Consider the following 20,998-nt stretch of genomic DNA (forward strand, 5'->3'; position numbering starts at 1 on the left):
AAAAATTTAAAGAATGGGACTTTTGACTCAGAAATTTTGTGTTAATATGGAGGCTTATGCAGATTTAATTGATGGCTTGATACATGAAATCCCACACAGCTAGGCAGTTACATTAAAACAACAACAACTAGCTAGCAATTCTAAGAAAAGCTATGGAAAGACATCAGCCTGCAGTTGTGTACTACACCTTTCTGTTTTTGTTTTAATGTTGCAGTTGGCCTTGTCTGCTGAATAGATCTTGCTCACTTTCAACCAGTTCATTAGCATCCCTGTTATCATCCATTTCCTCTTCATCTTCTTCACGATCAGCCAGATGCAATACAATGTCAAAGAATTGATTTCGCTGGCTAGAAGGCCATCATCTTGTTTTGACAAGGAAGGAAAACTGAACATATGCAGAATGCTAAGGGATGGTAAATGTATAGGTAAAAATAGCTGGCATTGGCAATCGTCTGTGCACGTATGTTTGGCAGCTGTTGTCTGCTCACTGTTTTAGTATTCACATATTTGCTGGTATAATCCGTTTTCTTCATTGCTAATGGCTGAGTGCTCCTAAACACCTTCTAAGTAATTGCTTTTCTGCCATAGATATGGTGGATTAGACTCTCACTGGTATGTGCAAACAAAGATGAAAGTAATAGTCCTGCTGCTGGTTGCTAACTGGATTAATTTACATAGGGGAATGAGAGAAGTTCTCCTCTTATGTGTTATATCAAACTACTTATCAAGTTGCATTCTTTCTGCATGCTGGGGAGAAACAGGCTTCTGCTTAGTTTCTGGGTGCTATGCATGTTTAGGAGCACAGGCAGTGCAAGGGGCTGCTAAATTGAATGGGAAGGCCTTCATATGCCTCTCATTTTCACATCCAGCCCTTGTTCTTCCCTCAGTACATTTGGTTTGATGTTAACAACTACAACAAGGTGGTCAAAACACTTAATGGAACTAACCTAATTTTGGACTAGAAAAGTTGAGTTCTGTGGCCTCTTAAATTGAACTAATATGCATGCATTTGCCTATTTTGCACACCTTCCTCTTTGTTTGGTTTTTTTTTAGTTGCAAGTAAGAGTACAAAGTTTTCCTCTAACCGCTCCATCTTGTCATTGTCTTTGGAACCATCACTACATTTGGGCTTGAAATGTTCAGGTCTGTTTTTCATTTTTGTTTCATTCTAAATTTGTTTAGCTCTGTTCCACATTCATTTCCATGTTGTGGTTCGCAACCCTCAGAAATGTCAACAAATACATTAAAGGGCACATTGTCATCCTATCGCAATTCAAAACATAACCAAGAACAAGTAAAATAATAATAATCAAGAATCCACTTCACATATGCAACATACTACCAACAAAATAACAGCAGATAACAACAGAATAAAGTCACCCCCATACATTGCAAACAACCAAGACAAAATTAGAAAGAATGCATTACACAAAATATCATACCCCATGGGTTGTACTTAATGCTGCTGTTCCACTTTTGTTTCACTAGCACAACAGAAGTTATCATTTCTCTCTTGATTCCTGCAGCCTCCCACCTCAAAAGCTGCTGCAGTTGGAGCACCCCCTGGAGCAAATTTGGGGGGCTTGCAGGGGGAGGAGAGGAATGGAAGGTTCCATTGTGTGAGCAGAATTCTGCGCAGGCAGTAGCGGATAGAACCCCATCTTTTTCCAGCTGGCAGTGCTGGAAATTCATATTACCCTACATTTCACTGACAAAAATACATTCTGTGCAACTCTCCTAATTTCATGCCAAAGAGAATTTTGCAAGCCTCACCTTGCTCCCCATTGCATACTGGTGTAAGCTGTCCACTGCATTCCTTATTCATTGAACTCTGTACGTACCCCTGTGGTTTACAAGCTAAGAGAATGGTTGTTTTTCTGTAAAACATCTACTAGTAGCAGAAAGATAATACATTATCAGCAGTACAAAATGTAGCCTAACCTACTATTTCACTCTAGACTGTATGCTAGAGATGAGACACAGCCAGTCCCCATTCACAGTGCAGTCCTAAACATGTTGAATCAGGATGAAACCCTACTGAGTTCAATAGGACTTACTCCCAGGTAAATAAATATGGGATTGCAGACCCAGAGTTTTAACTTCTAGAGATCATGTGGAGGAAGCTTTAACCCCATTGAGGACGGCAGTGGTAGTATCGCCTGTTAACACACTTGAACAAGGGATTCCCAAAAGTCAAAAATATGGAACAGAGCTTATGACATAGGGACTGTCCCTGATAAGCAGGCAGTTGAAGCATATGGAAATTTTATTTATTTTGCAATAACTGGTGGAGGAGATCCTTAAGATACTGAATATTGTGTATCATATCATCAACCTTGCCAGCATGGCCACTGATCAGGGCCGATGGGAGTTAGAATCTAAAAACACCTTGCAAGCCACAGGTTCCCCTTCCCTGGCACAAACAGAACTGTGAACCCAGTCCTCTAATAGGGAGAATTCCCATCTTCAAATTTCTTGTTCCTCTTTAAGAGATTGAACATATTTCACACTGCACAACCAGGTTTTTCTGTAGATAACTGGATTTTTCTATTAACCCACCCACCAAGTTCATTTCTATCTCCTGTGGCCTGAATTAAGTTAATGTTTTTTAAACTCACTAGGAGCATTAATTAGCTTACCAATACCAGGATGTTTGTGTTTTCAACCTTGCTTTGTCAGTGGTTACAGTAGCGGTTTTAGATGCATTTGAGTTCTAACATATCTAAGTCTGTACTTTCGGCATCTCATTTCCTTGTAACCTGCCTGATTATAACCCCTCTCCCAACACAACTATGTTTATATACACCTGTCAACGTGGATGAGGTATTTTGGTACCTTAAAGACCAGCAAATCTATCATGGAATATATATTTTTGTGGACTACACTACACTTAGTTTATTTGTTGCTCTTTTGAAGTGATGAAAGTCTCTGTTGTTTTAATAGGTATTAGTTATATTGAACAACATCTTATGGGGGCGGGCGGGGGGGGGACCAGCTTTACAAAGCTTCTGGCTGGCACTGGTTTTTAACACAGTGTGTTAATCTCTGAAGACAAGCTTAATTCTAGCCCACCTTATCATGCACAGCACCGCATCCTGTGCTTATGTCCTCATACCACTGTGTTGATGTTTTTAGAAATGACAAAAATAATCCAAATATTGCCTGCATGATGTGTGTTGTTTAGAGTAAAATAAATCAATTAAGTCTGTAACAACCCAGTGAAAAGAATAAATATTGAGTTTTCCCAGTAAGGTTCATCTGCTGAAGCAAGGTTTGCATGGCTGTCTCATGCAAAAGAGCCAGTCTGTGTTCCCTTTTGCAAAATGGGACAAAGCAAAAGAAATCATCACTGAGTGTATGCTGCAGTCTCCAATTCTGTCAGCTGCAGGATAACGGAAAGCTTCTGGGAAGTTAATCTGACATTTAGCAGCATGTTATAAGTCAGCTGCCAAGTGAAGCTGATTTTTCATTAATGACTTCCCCATTAAACTTCATTAGAAATGCATCTTCTTTAAGAAGAAATATATGAAGAGAGGAGGGTATTATTTATTGTTATCTTCATCATCGTCATTATTATTAATACTATGCTGCTTTTGCATGCAGAGCCAAGAGAGAGATGGTGTCGTCTGAAAGGAAATCTGCTCTTTCTAATGAAAAATAAGAATAAGGTAATTCATTTCTTTCTTTTCCTTCATATTTGTGCATTTTCCTGAATTTACGCAATTCTTTTCACTTTTTAAAAACTCCTTGGTATGATTCTATGGATAGAAATATTCAGTATTGTTGGCAGTAGCCTAAACATTGCCTTTATGGCTTTTTATAAAATGTGAGACATTCCTCAGTAGCATCAACAATGCTACTGAATGATTGGCTGCATCAGAAATGACTTGAGGCCAAACAGTGTCCTAATTTGATGTGTAAAAGAAGATGTCAATCCAGAATACTCCAGAAGACTTTTATTGACTGCAGAATCCACATCTTAATTCTTACTATTGTTACAGAAAGATAGAATTGGAGAGCTTTGTAATGCCTTTCTGGGACTGTTGGTGCTCAATACTGTATTATTCTTACAATAGTGTTCGTTCTAGGAGAAAGTAGTTGTGTATATTTGCCTTTCTTTTGATTCAGTTAAAAGAAGCTTCCAGAACCAGTTTTTAATTCAAGTTTTAAATATTGGGATTTTGAGAAAAGAAACGAGGAATGAGAGGGTTAACTATTTTCATTAACTTTCACAATTGACAAACCTTGACACATTTGGAGTTATGGCAATAGAAAGTGAGAAGCTAATTATTATTTTTGTCTGGTTCAGACATTATAATTTTTGGAGGGGTCAGATAAGCCAGAACTGCTAATATGAGATTCAGATAACTTTATCTGTAGCAAACATTGGTGGAATCTGTCTTTGTTGCTATCTCCTGCCACAAATAGCTTCAGTAAATGTTTATTTGGAGGGATTAATTTCTACTGAAAATAAAATTGTATAACTTGTAGCATGATTGCAGCAGTGTAAAGGCTAGTTTCAGGTGGTTTTCTGCTTCTTTGAAAATTCTATATACAGTATATACTTGAGTATAAGCCTAGTTTTCCAGCACATTTTTTGTGCTGAAAGAGCTGCCCTCGGCTTATACTCAAGTGAGGCGGGCGGTGGGGGCGGCGAGAAAGAAGCCCTTTCTCTCCGCTTGTGCCGCCGCCGCCACCCGCTCACCCCAGTCAACCATTCCTTAAGAAGTGCACAAGAACGGTGGTTCTTTACTCTCCCCAGGCAGCTTGTTCCATTCCTGAACTGCTCACATAAATGCAAACTTTAGACCCCAGAAGGCAGAAAGCCTATCAGTTAAGGAAGTATTGAAACCCCACAGGTGCTCACTTTCCCTGGCTCCTGCTTAAACAGGACAGGATCCCAGCCTTCTCTGTATAACACAAGGGAACATTGCGCTGTGGATTAAACCACAGAGCCCTAGGGCTTGCCGATCAGAAGAATGGCGGTTCGAAACCCTGCGACGGGGTGAGCTCCACAGCAGCAAAGGAGGAAGAGGAAGGAGCAGCCTAAAGGGCTGCTTTCGGGCTGCTCGTTCCTCCTCCTCTACCACAGCAGCAAAGGTGAACCGGCTTATACTTGAGTCAATAAGCTTTCCCAGGTTTTTGTAGGGAAATTAGGTGCCTCGGCTTATATTTGGGTCGACTTATACTCGAGTATATACGGTATATAAAAAAAGAACATGAAAACAGATAATCTAGGTCAGTGGTCTTCTGGAGGCTTAGTTCAGACATCATGCCGCACTATGACTCTAACTGTGGATTGTCAGTTCATATTTTACACCAAAGTACAGTAAGCACAAACCATGACTTGCAAATCCATTTCAGACAATGGTGTGTTGTTGTTTTTTAATTCTGTTTTTCTTTCTGATTACTTACCTTCCTTAACCATGAGTTGACATAATGTCTGAATTAAGTTTACCTACCCACAGGCGGAGGAACAGGGGTGCGGAGGGACTGCCCCCAGCACCACTATTCTGGTAGGGTGCCATCACCGCAGGCCCCCCAATACGCACTGTGCACCCCTCTGTGTGCCGGTAACATGCCCCCACAGGCGGCGTGCCATGCCCTTGCAGGTGCTGTACCACGCCCTGGGATACATGCCACGCCCCCGGGATGCGTGCCATGCCCCGGGGTGCCAGCCACGCCCCCCGCCTGCTCTCTGCCTCCGGTAGTGGAGCATGCAGCTTCGCCACTGTACCTACCTCCTTGGTATTGCCCTGTCCTCCAAGGAACTCAAGTACTTATAGTACACATGGTTCTCTTCTCCACCTCCCACTCCGCTTCTCATTAATTATCCAATAGAATCTATATTGCTTAATACAATACAACACACATCTACAAAGTCTAGGACTAGTTTACCAGAAGCCCTGGTGTGTTAGCTCCTGGGACACCCTAGCTGATATACATATAGGGACTACATATGGCAAAATGCTAATACTGTATTTCACATTGGGATATTAAGTTTTCAGACAATGTAAGTGAGTGACTAAGAACATTGTAGTGAGAACATTGTGGCCTTGCCTCCATACTATGCATATTCAGGAAACTGAATTCAGATCATACACTTGTACAAATGAAAGCAGGTAGTTCATTGCACACACACAAAAACTGGATATGTATAGTGTTACAGTATGTGTCATGAACCCACATGTGTGTTTAAGCACTCATGTGTGTCCATATACCAACGAGAGGTTTAGGATCTTTGCTGGAGTTATGACTTGCACTTGTTATGAATATGTGTTTACCCACAAGAAGTTCTCACACCAAAAGAATAAAGAAAACTTGGTTTATTATATGAAATAGAAGCGATGGAATATATATAAATGCTGCTTCAGACAGTAAAATTACAGTTTAAGCAGGCAGCAATTTACACAATACATACACACCTTGATCAAAAGAATGGCATAAATAATTAACTATTTTTTAAAAGCCTGTAGAAAAGTGAGCCTGGCAATTTTGTCACAGAAACCCAGAATTAGTATAAAACCTAATTATGGTTTTGCAAGGCAGAAATGGAAAGGGAAGGATATAACTTGCCTTAAGCATGTGTATGCTGGCCCTTGAAAGGGTTGGATAAGTTCTCTTTAAGGTGGCAGAGCCAACTGCCTACTGGGATTCCGGGGTTTTAAGTATGTTTAGCTAATGCCTCCTAGTAGGAAAGGGAGGGGCCTTGAAATGAATACATCCTGCTCCTTTCTCATTTTGCCCATTCTAGTGAGAAAATGACTAAAAACTGGCCATCCTGTTTGCATAACGAAAGGATGAAAGGCTGTGATAGTGAGCCATTAACTGAACTTGGCCACCTCTTGGTTTGTTCTCTGCCTGCAAATTATTCTGCCATGGTGTTGATGGCTCCCACTGAGGAATTGAGAATCCTGTACTGTACTTGGAAACTAAATTTCCATGTGTTAATTTTTACAGGGTGTGAGGAACTCAGGATATGCCTGGGTGTCTTTCAAGAGACTAGACTGGAATCAGACTTGTAACAAGGCCACCAGAAGGTTCACGGTGGGGTATCCCTTGTCATATTTAGCCATGTCAGTCTTCTAACTTATGCCACGATCTACAGAGATAGACCATATCATAAGTTTAGATTCACAGTGGTTTGAGGGTTGGGGCCTCTCACCATGATTGCACTTGTTCTCCTAAGAATGTTCAGTACACAAACTTCCAGCTATCTGCTTCATATTGGCTGAAAATTATTTATTGCAGAGGGCCATACAGTCGTACCTCGGGTTACGTATGCTTTGGGTTGCGTACTTTTCGGGTTACGAACTCCCGTAACCTGGAAGTGTAACCCGCCGCACGCGCAATCCGCGCATGTGCAGAAGCGGTCTGCGCATGCGCATAAGCGTTCTTTGTGCATGCGCAAAGCGCATTTTTCGGGTTGCGTACGTTTCGGGTTACGTACAGCGACCCGGAACCAATTAAGAACATAACCCGAGGTACGACTGTATTTGAGAAATGCATGAAATATTGTTAAGTGACTTGTGAAGCAACTATTTTGATTCAGGGCATCTAACTATATCCCTTGCCAACCTGGTTAGATTGAATTTCAGTAATGCAATGAAGGTATGGAACTAGATTTAGGTCAGGAGATGCTTCCATCTTAAAGTTTTTTTACATGTATTCAAATGAACGCTTGATGTAGGATGTTTACTGTGACCACAAAGTATAGCTAACCACATTATGTGAACATATTGGCCAGTAGATCTGGATCGGCTGGTGAAAGGAACCTCAGATAATGCAGATATATGGCTGATTTCTCTTTTTCCTTTCTCCCAATTCCTACATAGCATATGAAGGATTTATAATGCTTATATAATCAGACAGCTATTAAGACATTTCACAGATATCTAGGTCACACCTTTTCACATGGAGAAACGTCTGCTGTTGGTTGCTTTCATGGTATCAAAATTACCATTATTAAGTTTCTGGGGGGGGGGGGGAGAATGTTTTTTTCTATCTAGCAGACTCGTGATTTCTCTCTCAGTAAACTATTCAGCATTAGAAATTTGATCTCATTGAGAACCTTTCCATGTGATCTTTCTAGCTTCTCAAACTTCTAAATGCTTATATATTTGCTTTATGCAAACTGTTTTAGGTACAAAATGAGTATGAAACCTAATTATGGTTTTTCTGTGCAATAATTGTTCCATGGGGCCCTGAATAAATATGAGTGTAGAAGTACGTGTTTTAAAACCTACTTTAATGTTTTTATTTAAAAGTGGATTTGTGATCAGTAGGCTGTAGTAATTTCCTTAGAATAATCATTACTATCATTTGTAGTATATCCTTCTTAGCTTGCAGCTTAATGATGCAGTAGTAAGGACTGTTCCCATCTATTAGCTCAATTTGCCCTTGTGCATGAACGGTACATTTATATTGCTTAGAAACTTCAGATTCTTTGTGTAGGGTTTTGAAAAGCCAGCTCAAAGTTAATTTGTCTGCTTTATATAAATTAACTTGTTAAATCCCGTAAATTCCACAAGATATTAGGTAATATAGGCAGCCATATTTCTTAGTTTAAGTTTAGGTCATTTTAAATACTGCTTCAGTTGGTATTCAGGTTGGGTTCCTTGTACAATTGTGAAGCTGCCAAACATTTGCTTTAACCTAACTACCATTAAAAATGGTTCTCTCTGAAAGCAAGTTTTGTGTGACATATTAAGGCTGCTGTGAATTTTTATGGCAACCTTTTTATCCATCTGGAATTGAGGGGTCTGACTGAAAGTAATGTAAGGCTCTTAGCTGTGCAAGCATGAAGGTGAATGTAGTTGTATGCTTAATGATCAAGTGTATTTAAATAAAAAGTGAGGAATGTACTGCTGTGTGACTTGCTCCATAATGAATTGCGTTTCCATAAACCAGTTGCATTCCTAGGCACAGGAGTGCTGGTAGGCAAAGATGAATGAGCAAATTGAAATATCCACATTGGCAGTAATTTTAAGCTTTCTTGCAATGTTTGTAAAAGCTTTATGTAAACTACATTCTCACAGCTTATATCACAGGTTTTAATGTATTATTACCAGTTGACAGAAAAGCATCAAAGTAAAATTGTTGATTGATTCATAAATCAATAATTGCAGTTTATGTGCTAGGGGAAAAAATGTGAGAATAATGGCTTGTTTTAAGTGTTGTGATGTGGCATGCATAGTAATCGCCTATAAAGCTGTGAAAAGGTTATGCAGGGTTTCAAAGCATGCCAGTGAAAAATGTAGACTATGAAATTTCATAGACAAAAGAACTTCCCATGGTGGTTTTTTAAATACCGGTAGCTTGTGTTCTTTGATTTCCCATGCTTAAAGATGACTCTGGCTGCGTAGATGTAATGTGAAATCATGGTTTGTCTAGCTAAACTTGTTTTGTGTTAATGTCTATGTGCACATGCTTATGTGAATGATCATTGGGCTCATGAAATCCTTCCTCCCTTTCTTCGTCTTGTACATGGCAGCTTGGACATCACAAGCTTTCTTTTCCATTTTAAAGCAACCAATTTGTCACTTTGAGCGAACCCAGACAAACAGTGGTCATTTTAAACTTTGGTTCGGATATAAGAGCTTTTTTTATATATAAGAGCCAGTGTGGTGTAGTGGTTAAGAGCAGTAGACTCGTAATCTGGGGAACCGGGTTCGCGTCTCCGCTCCTCCACATGCAGCTGCTGGGTGACCTTGGGCTAGTCACACTTCTCTGAAGTCTCTCAGCCTCACTCACCTCACAGAGTGTTTGTTGTGGGGGAGGAAGGGGAAGGAGAATGTTAGCCGCTTTGAGACTCCTTCGGGTAGTGAAAAGCGGGATATCAAATCCAAACTCCTCCTCCTCCTCTTCTTCTTCTTCTTCTTCTTCTTCTTCTTCTTCTTCTTCTTTATAGCTTTTATAAGTCAATTTAATAGTGAGAGAGGGCTAACGGGATCTTGATTAAGACCTAAATGGACAGAATTGAACTTGCTGATAAATCCACTTTAGCAATTTCATGCTAGAGTTTCCATTTGACCTCCTTTCGTTAGATAATTTTGAATTTCTGGTCTTCAGACAAATGTTTTTGGATATTCAAATGACCTCACATTGGTTTCTGCATGGTGCTATTTTTTTAATAGCAGGTTTGTACCCATTTGTTCTTTTGAGTAGAGACTGATCTGTTTGTCCTATGCAGAGTGGCTTTATTGGCAGGTGATGTTAAGGACCGAAGAGACCTGTGAAATTTGGGTCAACCCATTTCCTCATGAGTTATCTTCTTTAGCACCAAACCTCTGCTTTAAGCACCAATTTACGATTGTTGCTCAGTGTAAATGTTCATTTCTTTTTTTAAAACCTACCCTGGCCACAGATACTCCGGACAATAAGCAACTACTCTTATAACACCTAATTCTATATATTTTATACCCAGGCAGTCCAGAATATGCATAATCTCCAAGTGAGAACCTACAACCTCTATAACAGAAAACTAAGAGATGGTGAGGGCTGACAGAGGATGAAATGGGTGCAAGCTAAACAGGAGGGAGGAGGGTGGGGAAAATATGGCATGCATTATACAATTTATACAATTACACTAAGTGTTTGTGTGAAATGTTGCAGTAGTTTAATATAAACACGTAATATAAGCAGAGCAAATGTTGTATCAAATGTCTCTGGCCAAAGAATATACTTCAGTGCTGCTTACTGCATTCTAATACGTGTTCTGCATGTTTGGGATTTATCTGAATGGAACAAAAAAAAAGCGGGGGTGGGTTCACAAATAATCCTAACCTGTTTGACAGTTGTTTTAGCTAATATCTGCCCACCACAGAACATGTGTAAAAACCCTGAACTCATTTGCAAATATCAGTTGTGTATAATTAGTTTGATAGCTGCGGAGCTGGTCTAATTGAACTGCTGTGTTTATGTGATTCCATTAAACATCTTCTGGTGTCAGCCTTTGGCCTGCAGCACAATATTGCATTCACCATGGGGAGGGCACAGATGATAGCACCTCTGTCAAAAATATTCTAGTTGCCCTAATATTTATGAGTACTTATTGTACAGTGGTACCTCTGGTTAGGAACTTAATTCGTTCCGGAGGTCCATTCTTAACCTGAAACTGTTCTTAACCTGAGGTACCACTTTAGCTAATTGGGCCTCCCGCTGCCACTGCGCGATTTCTGTTCTCATCCTGAAGCAAAGTTCTTAACCCGAGGTAACATTTCTGGGTTAGCAGAGTCTGTAACCTGAAGCGTCTGTAACCCGAGGTACCTCTGTATAGGACAGTGCCATTCTGTTGAATGTGTCTGTTCTCCTGAAAGTGCTCTTTCTTAAAAGGGTCTTCATGTAGTCATGGAAGCTCTTAGAATGACTAGGGTGCCAAGATAAGTACCTTTCTTAAATGTTAGGGCAGAGAGATCATGAGATATCCTGGTAGTAAATGGAGTGTGTGAAGCTTTTTGCTTGGGAAAGGTGCTTCTTTCAAAAGGAAAATGTTTTATTATGAAGGGGAATTTTCTTAGTTTAGGTGCATATCTCAGCAGGGTCTCTAAATTCTAATTTGCTGAAAGCAAAAGCAACTTTCTTCCAATAAAACGTGTTTATCCCCCTTTGCACTCACGGTTTGGGAGAAGGAAGAGGACTCTCTTCCATTTTCCCCAAACCTCTCCATTGTTAAATCATCTCAATTCTTGACCATTCTTTCAGCATCACAGGTTTTAATCCCTAAACTTGAAGAGCTGCTGCTCTTAGACATAATCAGTGAGTCACAGGCTTGCTCTGTTAGAACCTTGATTGTTAGCTGCCTTCTCTCTTACAGCACTGCAAACATTTCTGAACAAAGCAAGCCAGGCTTATACTGTGCCAATTTAGAATATGTTTCACCAGATGGAAGCCCTCCCTTGCAGTTGGAGTGGTATTCCTGCTGCAGAAGCTAAGTTGTGGCATTGAAGGGTGCTACACAGATACTTTTTTCAGGGCTTTGAAGTGCAAATGTCCACATTGACCTGAGCAGATGTGGGTACTTGGTGTTTCTCAGGCTGATGCCATTTGAATGCCTATCCAAGAGCAAATTAACATAATCAGCCTTGGTTCGAAAATCTGCGCTGTGTACTCCACTGTATTGAAAAACACTGAGTAAATGTCCTTCTGTCAGTGCTACAGTTCAATAGAACAAGCCTCTGCCTAATTTCTTTGTTGTTGTTTAGTCATGTCCAACTCTTCGTGACCCCATGGACTAGAGCACGCCAGGCACTCCTGTCTTCCTCCCGCAGTTTGGTCAGCCTCATGTTGGTAGCTTCGAGGACACTGTCCAACCATCTCGTCTTCTGTCGTCCCCTTCTCCTTGTGCCCTCAATCTTTCCCAACGCCAGGGTCTTTTCTAGGGAGTCTTCTCTTCTCATGAGGTAGCCAAAGTATTGGGAGCCTCAGCTTCAGGATCTGTCCTTCCAGTGAGCACTCAGGGCTGATTTCCTTCAGAATGGATAGGTTTGATTTTCTTGCATAGGGGAAAACAACAGAATGGGAAAAACCAGAGATCTGTTCAAGAAAATTGGAGATATGAAAGGAACATTTTGTACAAAGATTACCATAAAGGTAAAGGTAAAGGGACCCCTGAGCATTAGATCCATTCATGGACGACTCTGGGGTTGTGACGCTCATCTCGCTTTACTGGCCAAGGGACCCGGCGTACAGCTTCTGAGTCATGTGGCCAGAGCAGCGCATGGAAACACCATTTACCTTACTGCCGGAGTGGTACCTATTTATCTACTTGCACTTTGACATGCTTTTGAACTGCTAGGTTGGCAGGAGCAGGGACTGAGCAACAGGAGCTCACCCCGTCGCGGGGATTTGAACAACCGACCTTCTGATCGGCAAGCCCTAGGCTCTTTGTACAAAGATTACCATAATAAAGGACAAAAGTGGAAAGGACCTAACAGAAGCAGAAGACATCAAGAAGAGGTGGCAAGAATACACAGAGGAATTATACAAGAAAGATATGGAGGTCTTGTACACCCCAGGTAGTGTGATTGCTGACCTTGAGCCAGACATCCTGGAGAGTGAAGTCAAATAGGCCTTAGAAAGCACTGCTAACAACAAGGCCAGTGGAAGTGATGATATTCCAGCTGAACTATTTAAAATTTTAAAAGATGATGCTGTTAAGGTGCTACACTCAATATGCCAGCAAGTTTTGAAAACTCAGCAGAGGCCAGAGGATTGGAGAAGATCAGTCTACATCCCAATCCCAAAGAAGGGCAGTGCCAAAGAATGCTCCAACTACTGCACAATTGCGCTCATTTCACACGCTAGCAAGGTTATGCTTAAAATTCTACAGGGCAGGCTTAAGCAGTATGTGGACCGAGAACTCCCAGAAGTGCAAGCTGAATTCTGAAGGGGCAGAGGAACCAGAGGCCAAATTGCAAACTTGCGCTGGATTATGGAAAAAGCTAGAGAGTTCCAGAAAAACATCTACTTCTGCTTCATTGACTACGCAAAGGCATTTGACTGTCTTGACCACAGCAAACTATGGCAAGTTCTTAAAGAAATGGGAGTGCCGGATCACCTCACCTGTCTCCTGAGAAATCTTTATGTGAGACAAGAAGCTACAGTTAGAACTAGATATGGAATAACTGATTGGTTCAAAATTGGGAAAGGAGTACGACAAGGCTATATATTGTCTTCTTGCTTATTTAACTTATATGCAGAATTCATCATGCGAAAGGTTCGACTGGATGAATCTCAAGCCGGAATTAAGATTGCCGGAAGAAATATCAACAACCTCAGATATGCTGATGACACAACCTTGATGGCAGAAAGTGTGGAGGAATTAAAGAACCTTTTAATGAGGGTGAAAGAGGAGAGCGCAAAATATGGTCTGAAGCTCAACATAAAAAAAACTAAGATCATGGCCACTGGTCCCATCACCTCCTGGCAAATAGAAGGGGAAGAAATGGAGGCAGTGAGAGATTTTACTTTCTTGGGCTCCATGATCACTGCAGATGGTGACAGCAGTCACGAAATTAGAAGACGCCTGCTTCTTGGGAGAAAAGCAATGACAAACCTAGACAGCATCTTAAAAAGCAGAGACATCACCTTGCCGACAAAGGTCCATATAATTAAAGCTATGGTTTTCCCAGTAGTGATGAATGGAAGTGAGAGCTGGACCATAAAGAAGGCTGATCGCCGAAGAATTGATGCTTTTGAATTATGGCGCCTAACTTCTTTACCAGCCATCAAAGGCATCAGAGCTCCCTATATGATTGTCTTGTAAGTCCCTTTCATGATAAAGATGACCAACCACAGTGTTCCAGTAGAACAATGGTTCCTGACTCAGAACCTTAATATTTATTCCTCTCTGTAGAACTCCTTGTGTGCTTTTCACATGAGCTGCTTCCCCCCACACCAAGATAATCTCTGTTGTGGAGTGTTGTGTGGAAAACCCCCTAATATCTATTTTTTATTAGTTGTACGTTTATATGTGGTAGTGTATAATTGCACCCAAAACACTTGCATGTTTTAGATATGGTGGTTGTCCTTCATAGCGGCTATTGCTGAGAAGGGAAAATGCCACATAGAAAGTACCCCTTGCTGATGTTCTTATCTGCTTTATAATGTGAGTTGACACTAGGTGGCAGCAGTAAACTCCTTTGTTGAAGACCCTCCTAGTTTTGTGGACTTTTAGAAATATTAAGATGTTTTATGGCAATCAGATTTATGAAGACGAAGGCAAGTCAGGGATGAGAAATCTCTGCTGTGTAGTAGGATATGTTCAGAGCTTATGGAATAAGGTGTGTACATGGAGTAAAGATTTTAGATGGGCCTTTCAGCCATCGTGCAACTTAAGAATAAGTACTGGTGCTGGATGGCTGGGTTCTTGATGTAATGTATTGCCTGTCCCACTGCGATGTTTCCAGAGAAACTGCATCTTTTATCCCTCCCTCAGCTTCAATATATGGTGACTTGTGTAGCATAGTATGGTGAATTGTCATTTTACCAGGGCATCTGTGGCACTCTAGAGAGCACTGTTGGCATGCTGGCCTTGGAAAGCCTCCTTATAGGCATTTATGTGCTAATGCACATGAAAGATTCTGTGTTTAGTTAAAATACTTAAAAACAGCTTGTTCTGTACTAACTCAGCCATTATAATGTAGGTCAGGGAGGAGAAAAAAAGAAGGCAAATTCATTAAATATAGCTATCCAGCTTAGTTTTTTTCTTTTATTCTTAACAAGTTTTTTCTCTTAAAAACAGTGCTGTACTTGATAAGAAACCTCCTAACAAAATTGCCATCCAGCATTAACATTGGTTCGCAGCTTGCTGAGATTTTATTATTGTTGGCTCTCAGCAATAACATATTCCCCCCCCTCCCCGTTTTATTCTAAGACCTCCTTCAACACCCTTTCATCACCTCCCATTTTGTTTCTTTCCCAATAAATAAGCTTATATAACTGAGGTGTACGTGTGTGTGTGTGAGAGAGAGGGAGGGAGAGAGGGAGGAGGCTGGAGGAAGAGAGATGGACAGACAGTCAGAGACTTTCTAGTAGAATAAACATACGACCAGTTCCAAGTGTTCCTCTGAGGGGAAAATGTGATAAAAAAGGAGAGGTTGTCAGCAGTGCTGTAGATTAACTCAGTAAAGCTAATGGATCAATTCTTTGGAGGATAAAACTAAATTCTTCTGCAAAATATATTGCATATAACTGCTGCATCAAGTACTGAAGTTCTCCCATCCAAAACCTCTAGGTACTCTGATTTCATTGGTTCTTGCATTAACAGAATGCAGTACTGTGAAGCAAATTTTATTAGGATTATGAACTATTTGCAGCTGTTCTATTCTGTCTCTCTCTTGTCTTCTCTTTACTGATGATTGGAGACTGCTGCATTAAAGGGTTCGTGTTTGTGGGATGACCAAAGCAACCGAGAGTTAAACAAACCACTTTTCCTCTTCAGAGCAAGATTTAAAGACTTGGTTTTTCATGCAGCTCTTGTGTTTTCTGAAAGGCAGTTGTGTAAAGGTATCATTCGCTTAACAACATGTCTTAAGGCTTGATTTTGTAATGTGTTAAGAACATGTTGGATGTCAGCACAGCACATTTTGGTTTCCTGAAGGAAAAGGTAGAAGAATTATAAATGCTCTGATAACTGAGTGAGATGTAGCAGTGTGAAGAGACGAGTGTTGGTCATAATGGGAGATGTGCTAGGCCTTTCAACAGCTTGATATGGGCAGATTCCCCCCTTTAGTATTCATAGTATTTGGAGTATTTGCAGAACTTGTATCTGTACAACCATGCCCAGATTTTATTGTAAGAGACTGGTGGTGATAATGAACTTTTTTCAAACATTCCATGCCAAGTGTTCCATGTCAGTCCAGTACATGTGTGATTGGAAGCCAAATCATGGTTTTCTGATACATAAATGAACCTGTCCTGATCCTTCGGCTCTCATACTCCCCCTTCCTTTCTCCCTTCTTTGTATGCGATATGAAATTGAAAGTTTCCACCTTTGCTTTTAAACTAACCATATTTCATTTTGGTGTCTTAATTCTGGAAACTGTGGGTTTTTTTAGAGTTAGCAAGAACAACCTGGATCTGAAACCACAGGATCTGGGGTTAATTGCAAATTGGAAATGGAGACAAATGCAGGCTCAGATACAAAACTTGGAAATTGTGGTTGCTTCTTGCTTCTGAATTGTTACCATTCCATGAAGATATGTTTGCAAGTTTTGTACACCTTCGGAACACGTGTTATCATAAATGAGTTATTTGTGAGTTTACTTGGAGTCCAGGTACCAAATTATAGAAAATTAGTTGACAAATAAATATGTGATGGTCTTGAAGAAGATGGATGGAATGGTTAAAATTAAACAATATTCTAAACCATATTTTGTGCATATTTTTGGTTTTATATTTAGCTTGACCCCTTATAGCAGTTAACACATCAAATATCAACTTCTACAGCTATATAAGTATTGTAGCCCAGCTCCTTACCTTCATTTTGGTGTATATTATGGCTGAATTGGTTTGTTGCTTACAGAGCTGTGGTGGTTTCCCCAAAACTGGCCTAACTTACACCGTATAGTGTAACACCTTGAAAATGAAGTTCAGTGCTTTTTGGGGGTGGGGGAGCAGGAAGAGCTACTACCCACATTTTCTTTTTCACAACTGATCTGGAATGGCTGCCCGCTTTTAACTGCCTGTGCTGTTGCAAGTAAAAAAATGACATTGTGGCTAGCCTACTAATTATTCATCCTTCTTTCCTGCTAACAAATTATCACCTTTTAGGGAATTTTAAACCACAGCACTTCTGGTCTATGAGCAAAATGTGTCATAAGCTCTGACAAGTACATTTCATCATGTGGATTGTTCATTGCTGTATGACATTATCTACTTATTTATCAAATGCCTGGTATCCTACAGGAGTGAATGAGCCTTTAAGGTATTACAGCACAGGAAAAAAGAAATATTGGTTTTTGCTACCATGATCACACATGCTGCACACATGGACTGAGATAACTGGGCCACTCTGTCTTCTCCTCACCTGTTAGCTCCTTCTTATCAAAAAAGTGAATGCTATTCTAGGCTGCATCCCTTGTCCAGATCAAGGGAAATGATAGTACCACTCTATTCTGCCTTGGTAAGACAACACCTGGAGTTCTGCATACAATTCTAGGCACCTCAGTTTAAGAAGGATCTTGACAGGCTGGAATGTGTGCAGAGGAGGTGACTAAGATGATCAAGGGACTGGTAACCAAGCCTTATGAGGAATGGTTGAGGGAACTGGGTATGTTTAGCCTGGTAAAGAGGAGACTGAGAAACTGTATTATAGCTATATTCAAATATTTTAAGGGCTGCCACATAGAAGATGGAGCAAACTTGTTTTCTCCTGCTCCAGAGGCTAGGACCTGAACCAATGGCTTCAACTTACAAGAAAGGAAATTGCAACTAAACATCAGGAATAACAGTAAGAGCTATTCGACAGTGGAGCAGACTCCCTCAGGAGGTCATGGACTCTCCTTCATTGGAGGTTTTTTGGCAGAGGTTGGAGGGCATCTGTCATGGATGCTTTAGTTGAGATTCCTGCATTAGCAGGGGTTGGACTACATGACCCTCAAGGTCCTTCCCAACTCTATAATTCTCTGATTCACTGATTGTCTCTTTCTCAATTTATCTCGTATCTAACTGGCTTTGCAGCTGGACAACCCCCATGTGAATTTCCCTATAGAATATGAGCTGGCAAGGCATTTGGGATACACTTCAGTTTCCTCCGTCCTGCTGATAAAATAATTGAAATGTATGTGGACATGATGAGGATAGATGTGTTTACAAACTTGGCTGGAAGAGGATGATCTTTCATTCTTTTAATGAATATTCTAAACAAATTTCTAAAGATATATACTAGATAGAAAACAGGTGACTTGTATCAAAAGAAAGTATGCTGGTAGTAACACAAGTACAAGCTATAAAAGAATTTTTTTTTTTTTAGCAATGAATGCTAATATTGACTTGTTTTACAAACTCTAAAGCTGGGCAATGGAGAACTGCTATTGTGAATCAGCAGTCCAATTTTGGTTTTAATGTGCATTAAATACTAGGAGCTTGGGACTTATGCACCTGTTCTCATTACCTCTGAACATTTGTTCCTCATGGTCAGCTCCTCACAGGTGACAAGTGAGATGGGACAACGAGCCCCTAGGGATCTCTCTGCTAGTGTCGAAGTCTTATTTATCCACTAATCATGTAATTAAAGCCAGAGGCGAAGGAAGCACCTGAGGATAATATCAATTCCAAATATAGATAAAATCAAATACGTTTTTGTGCAAGCTTTGAAAAAACTGCACACTTCCCCCCCCCCTGCTTACAGAGAGGATCATTTGGCTAAATATATTTTTGCCCATTTAACTTCCTGGCATTATGAAACATGAATTCCCCAATTAGACGACCGTTTACTTGCTGTGCTCTTGAGAAACAACTGGCCTGCAAAAACTACAAAAGCTGAAAAGGCAGCAGAAACCCAAGTGAATAATAAAATATATTGCTATGCCAGTTGGCGCACAAGGGTATATTGTAAAATAAGTATTGAATCCAATTTATTATGAAGTGAAGTGGAAGTATTCATCTTCATGATGGGTTGAATCTAGAATTCCTTTTGTGAAGTTGTGCACATAAAATGGGATGCTCTTGGATCTCTCCTGCCGCTGCCCCCCCCAACAGTCCCCTGAAGGTATGGTCTGGAGGGTTTAAGAGACCCTCTGGAGCAGTATAGAGGCTAACTTGGGGGCTGCAGCAGCAACTCAAGGAAAATCTCCCACCTTTTCTTTCCTTTTGCCCGTCTACACATTCAGTAGGCAGTAAGGGAGCTTTGTGGTTGCATCATTCTGCAGGCAACAGGGCTGGGCAGAGGGATACTTCCAACCAAGAAAAAAACAAACCCATCACCTGGTGTAAAGGTGGTCTGGATCACTCTATAAATAAAGTGATCTTCATGTGGTTTGAATGTTTTATTCAAACAGATTTAGTAAAGAATACAACTCAGTAGCATACATACTCTGACATTACACAAAAATAAAGGCACTGTGAAATTTTAAGACAGCTGTACTTAAATCCCTGTAACTGAGTCAGAGTTCTCTGCCCTTTGATCTGAAACAACCTGATTTGGGGAATCAGCACCTTCCTTTGCACACCAGTGTCCTTCCACTCAGACACACATCTAGACTTACCTTCCTGGGAAGCCAGTACCAACATCCTGGGTGCCAAAGAAGATGACTACTATAGCAGTAGTGAACAGGGATTTGTTAGATACAGAGGAGCAGTCCAGTAGGAGCTCTGCTATAACAGCAGCATGAATGACTGTCATCCACTTGCTCTGGAGCAGTGACACCCCCCCCCAGCCTGATATCCTCCAGATATTTTTCACTACAATTCCCAGTCAGCATAACCAATAATTTGATATGATGGGAACTGTAGTCCAGAACTTCTGGCACCACATTGAGGAAGGCTTCTCCTAACGCCAAGCCTCCAGGTTCCCTTGCACAGATCGCAAGGTTCCCTTGCACAGATTTGGGAAAAAGAAGAAATGGCCAGGGAGTATGTCTTGGGAGGTGCAAAAGATGTGCAGATTTAGTACTCTCTATGATATAATTCCCAGTAGTAATGTACGGAAGCGAGAGCTGGACCATCAAGAAGGCTGATCGGCGAAGAATTGATGCTTTTGAATTATGGTGCTGGAGGAGACTCTTGAGAGTCCCATGGACTGCAAAAAGATCAAACTTATCCATCCTTAAAGAAATCAGCCCTGAATGCTCACTGGAAGGGCAGATCCTGAAGTTGAGGCTCCAGTACTTTGGCCACCTCATGAGAAGAGAAGACTCCCTGGGAAAGACCCTGATGTTGGGAAAGATGGAGGGCGCAAGGAGAAGGGGACGACAGAGGATGAGATGGTTGGACAGTGTTCTCGAAGCTACTAACATGAGTTCGGCCAAACTGCGGGAGGCAGTGAAGGATAGGCATGCCTGGCGGGCTCTGGTCCATGGGGTCACGAAGAGTCGGGACACGACTGAACGACTCAACAACATGATATAATTCCACATAGCCTAGAAGATCATTTGGAAGCAGCTTTGCTGTCAGGCAGGCACCAAGGTGGCAATGAAAAGAATCTGTTCTGTTGAATTCACTATAGTGTCTGACTATGCCACTATCTACTCCAAGACATGATTAGCAAACCACAAATCAGGATGAATTACTGCATCAGGGACATGACCTTAAATGAGATGACTTCTCACAACCTTCTGCACTGCCAGATTGCCACACAAATGGATATTTTGTTCCATCCTTTAGGCCCTTGGAAGCACTGTCAGTCACAGCCTGACCCCTAACACTATAGGAAAGCAATAAAAAATTTGTTGGATTGTTGGCAATTCTGCATATCTCCAATTGTGACACCCTGCCCCTCTTAAGATTCTTAAGAGATCTTTGGCCTAGAAGTACCTGAGTGCAACTGCAAGTTATT

General features: G+C 40.9%; 1 protein-coding gene across 6 annotated transcripts in view; it reads left to right on the forward strand.

Moving 5' to 3' along the window:
• The first annotated feature begins 201 nt into the window (after positions 1-201).
• The window catches only part of INPP4B (inositol polyphosphate-4-phosphatase type II B), a 205,737-nt gene continuing 184,940 nt past the window's right edge, over positions 202-20,998 (forward strand). For 2 of the 6 annotated variants that reach the window (XM_033160867.1, XM_033160868.1), the window contains exons 1-2: positions 202-425; positions 3,604-3,668. In XM_033160867.1, coding sequence (XP_033016758.1) covers positions 314-425; positions 3,604-3,668 — 177 coding nt within the window. In that variant the 5' untranslated portion in view covers positions 202-313. The remainder of the gene's footprint in view (positions 426-3,603; positions 3,669-20,998) is intronic. The other 4 variants (XM_033160872.1, XM_033160871.1, XM_033160869.1 and 1 more) reach the window with 3 other exon arrangements.

Source organism: Lacerta agilis, chromosome 9, assembly GCF_009819535.1.
Source record: "Lacerta agilis isolate rLacAgi1 chromosome 9, rLacAgi1.pri, whole genome shotgun sequence".
Lineage (NCBI taxonomy): Eukaryota > Metazoa > Chordata > Lepidosauria > Squamata > Lacertidae > Lacerta > Lacerta agilis.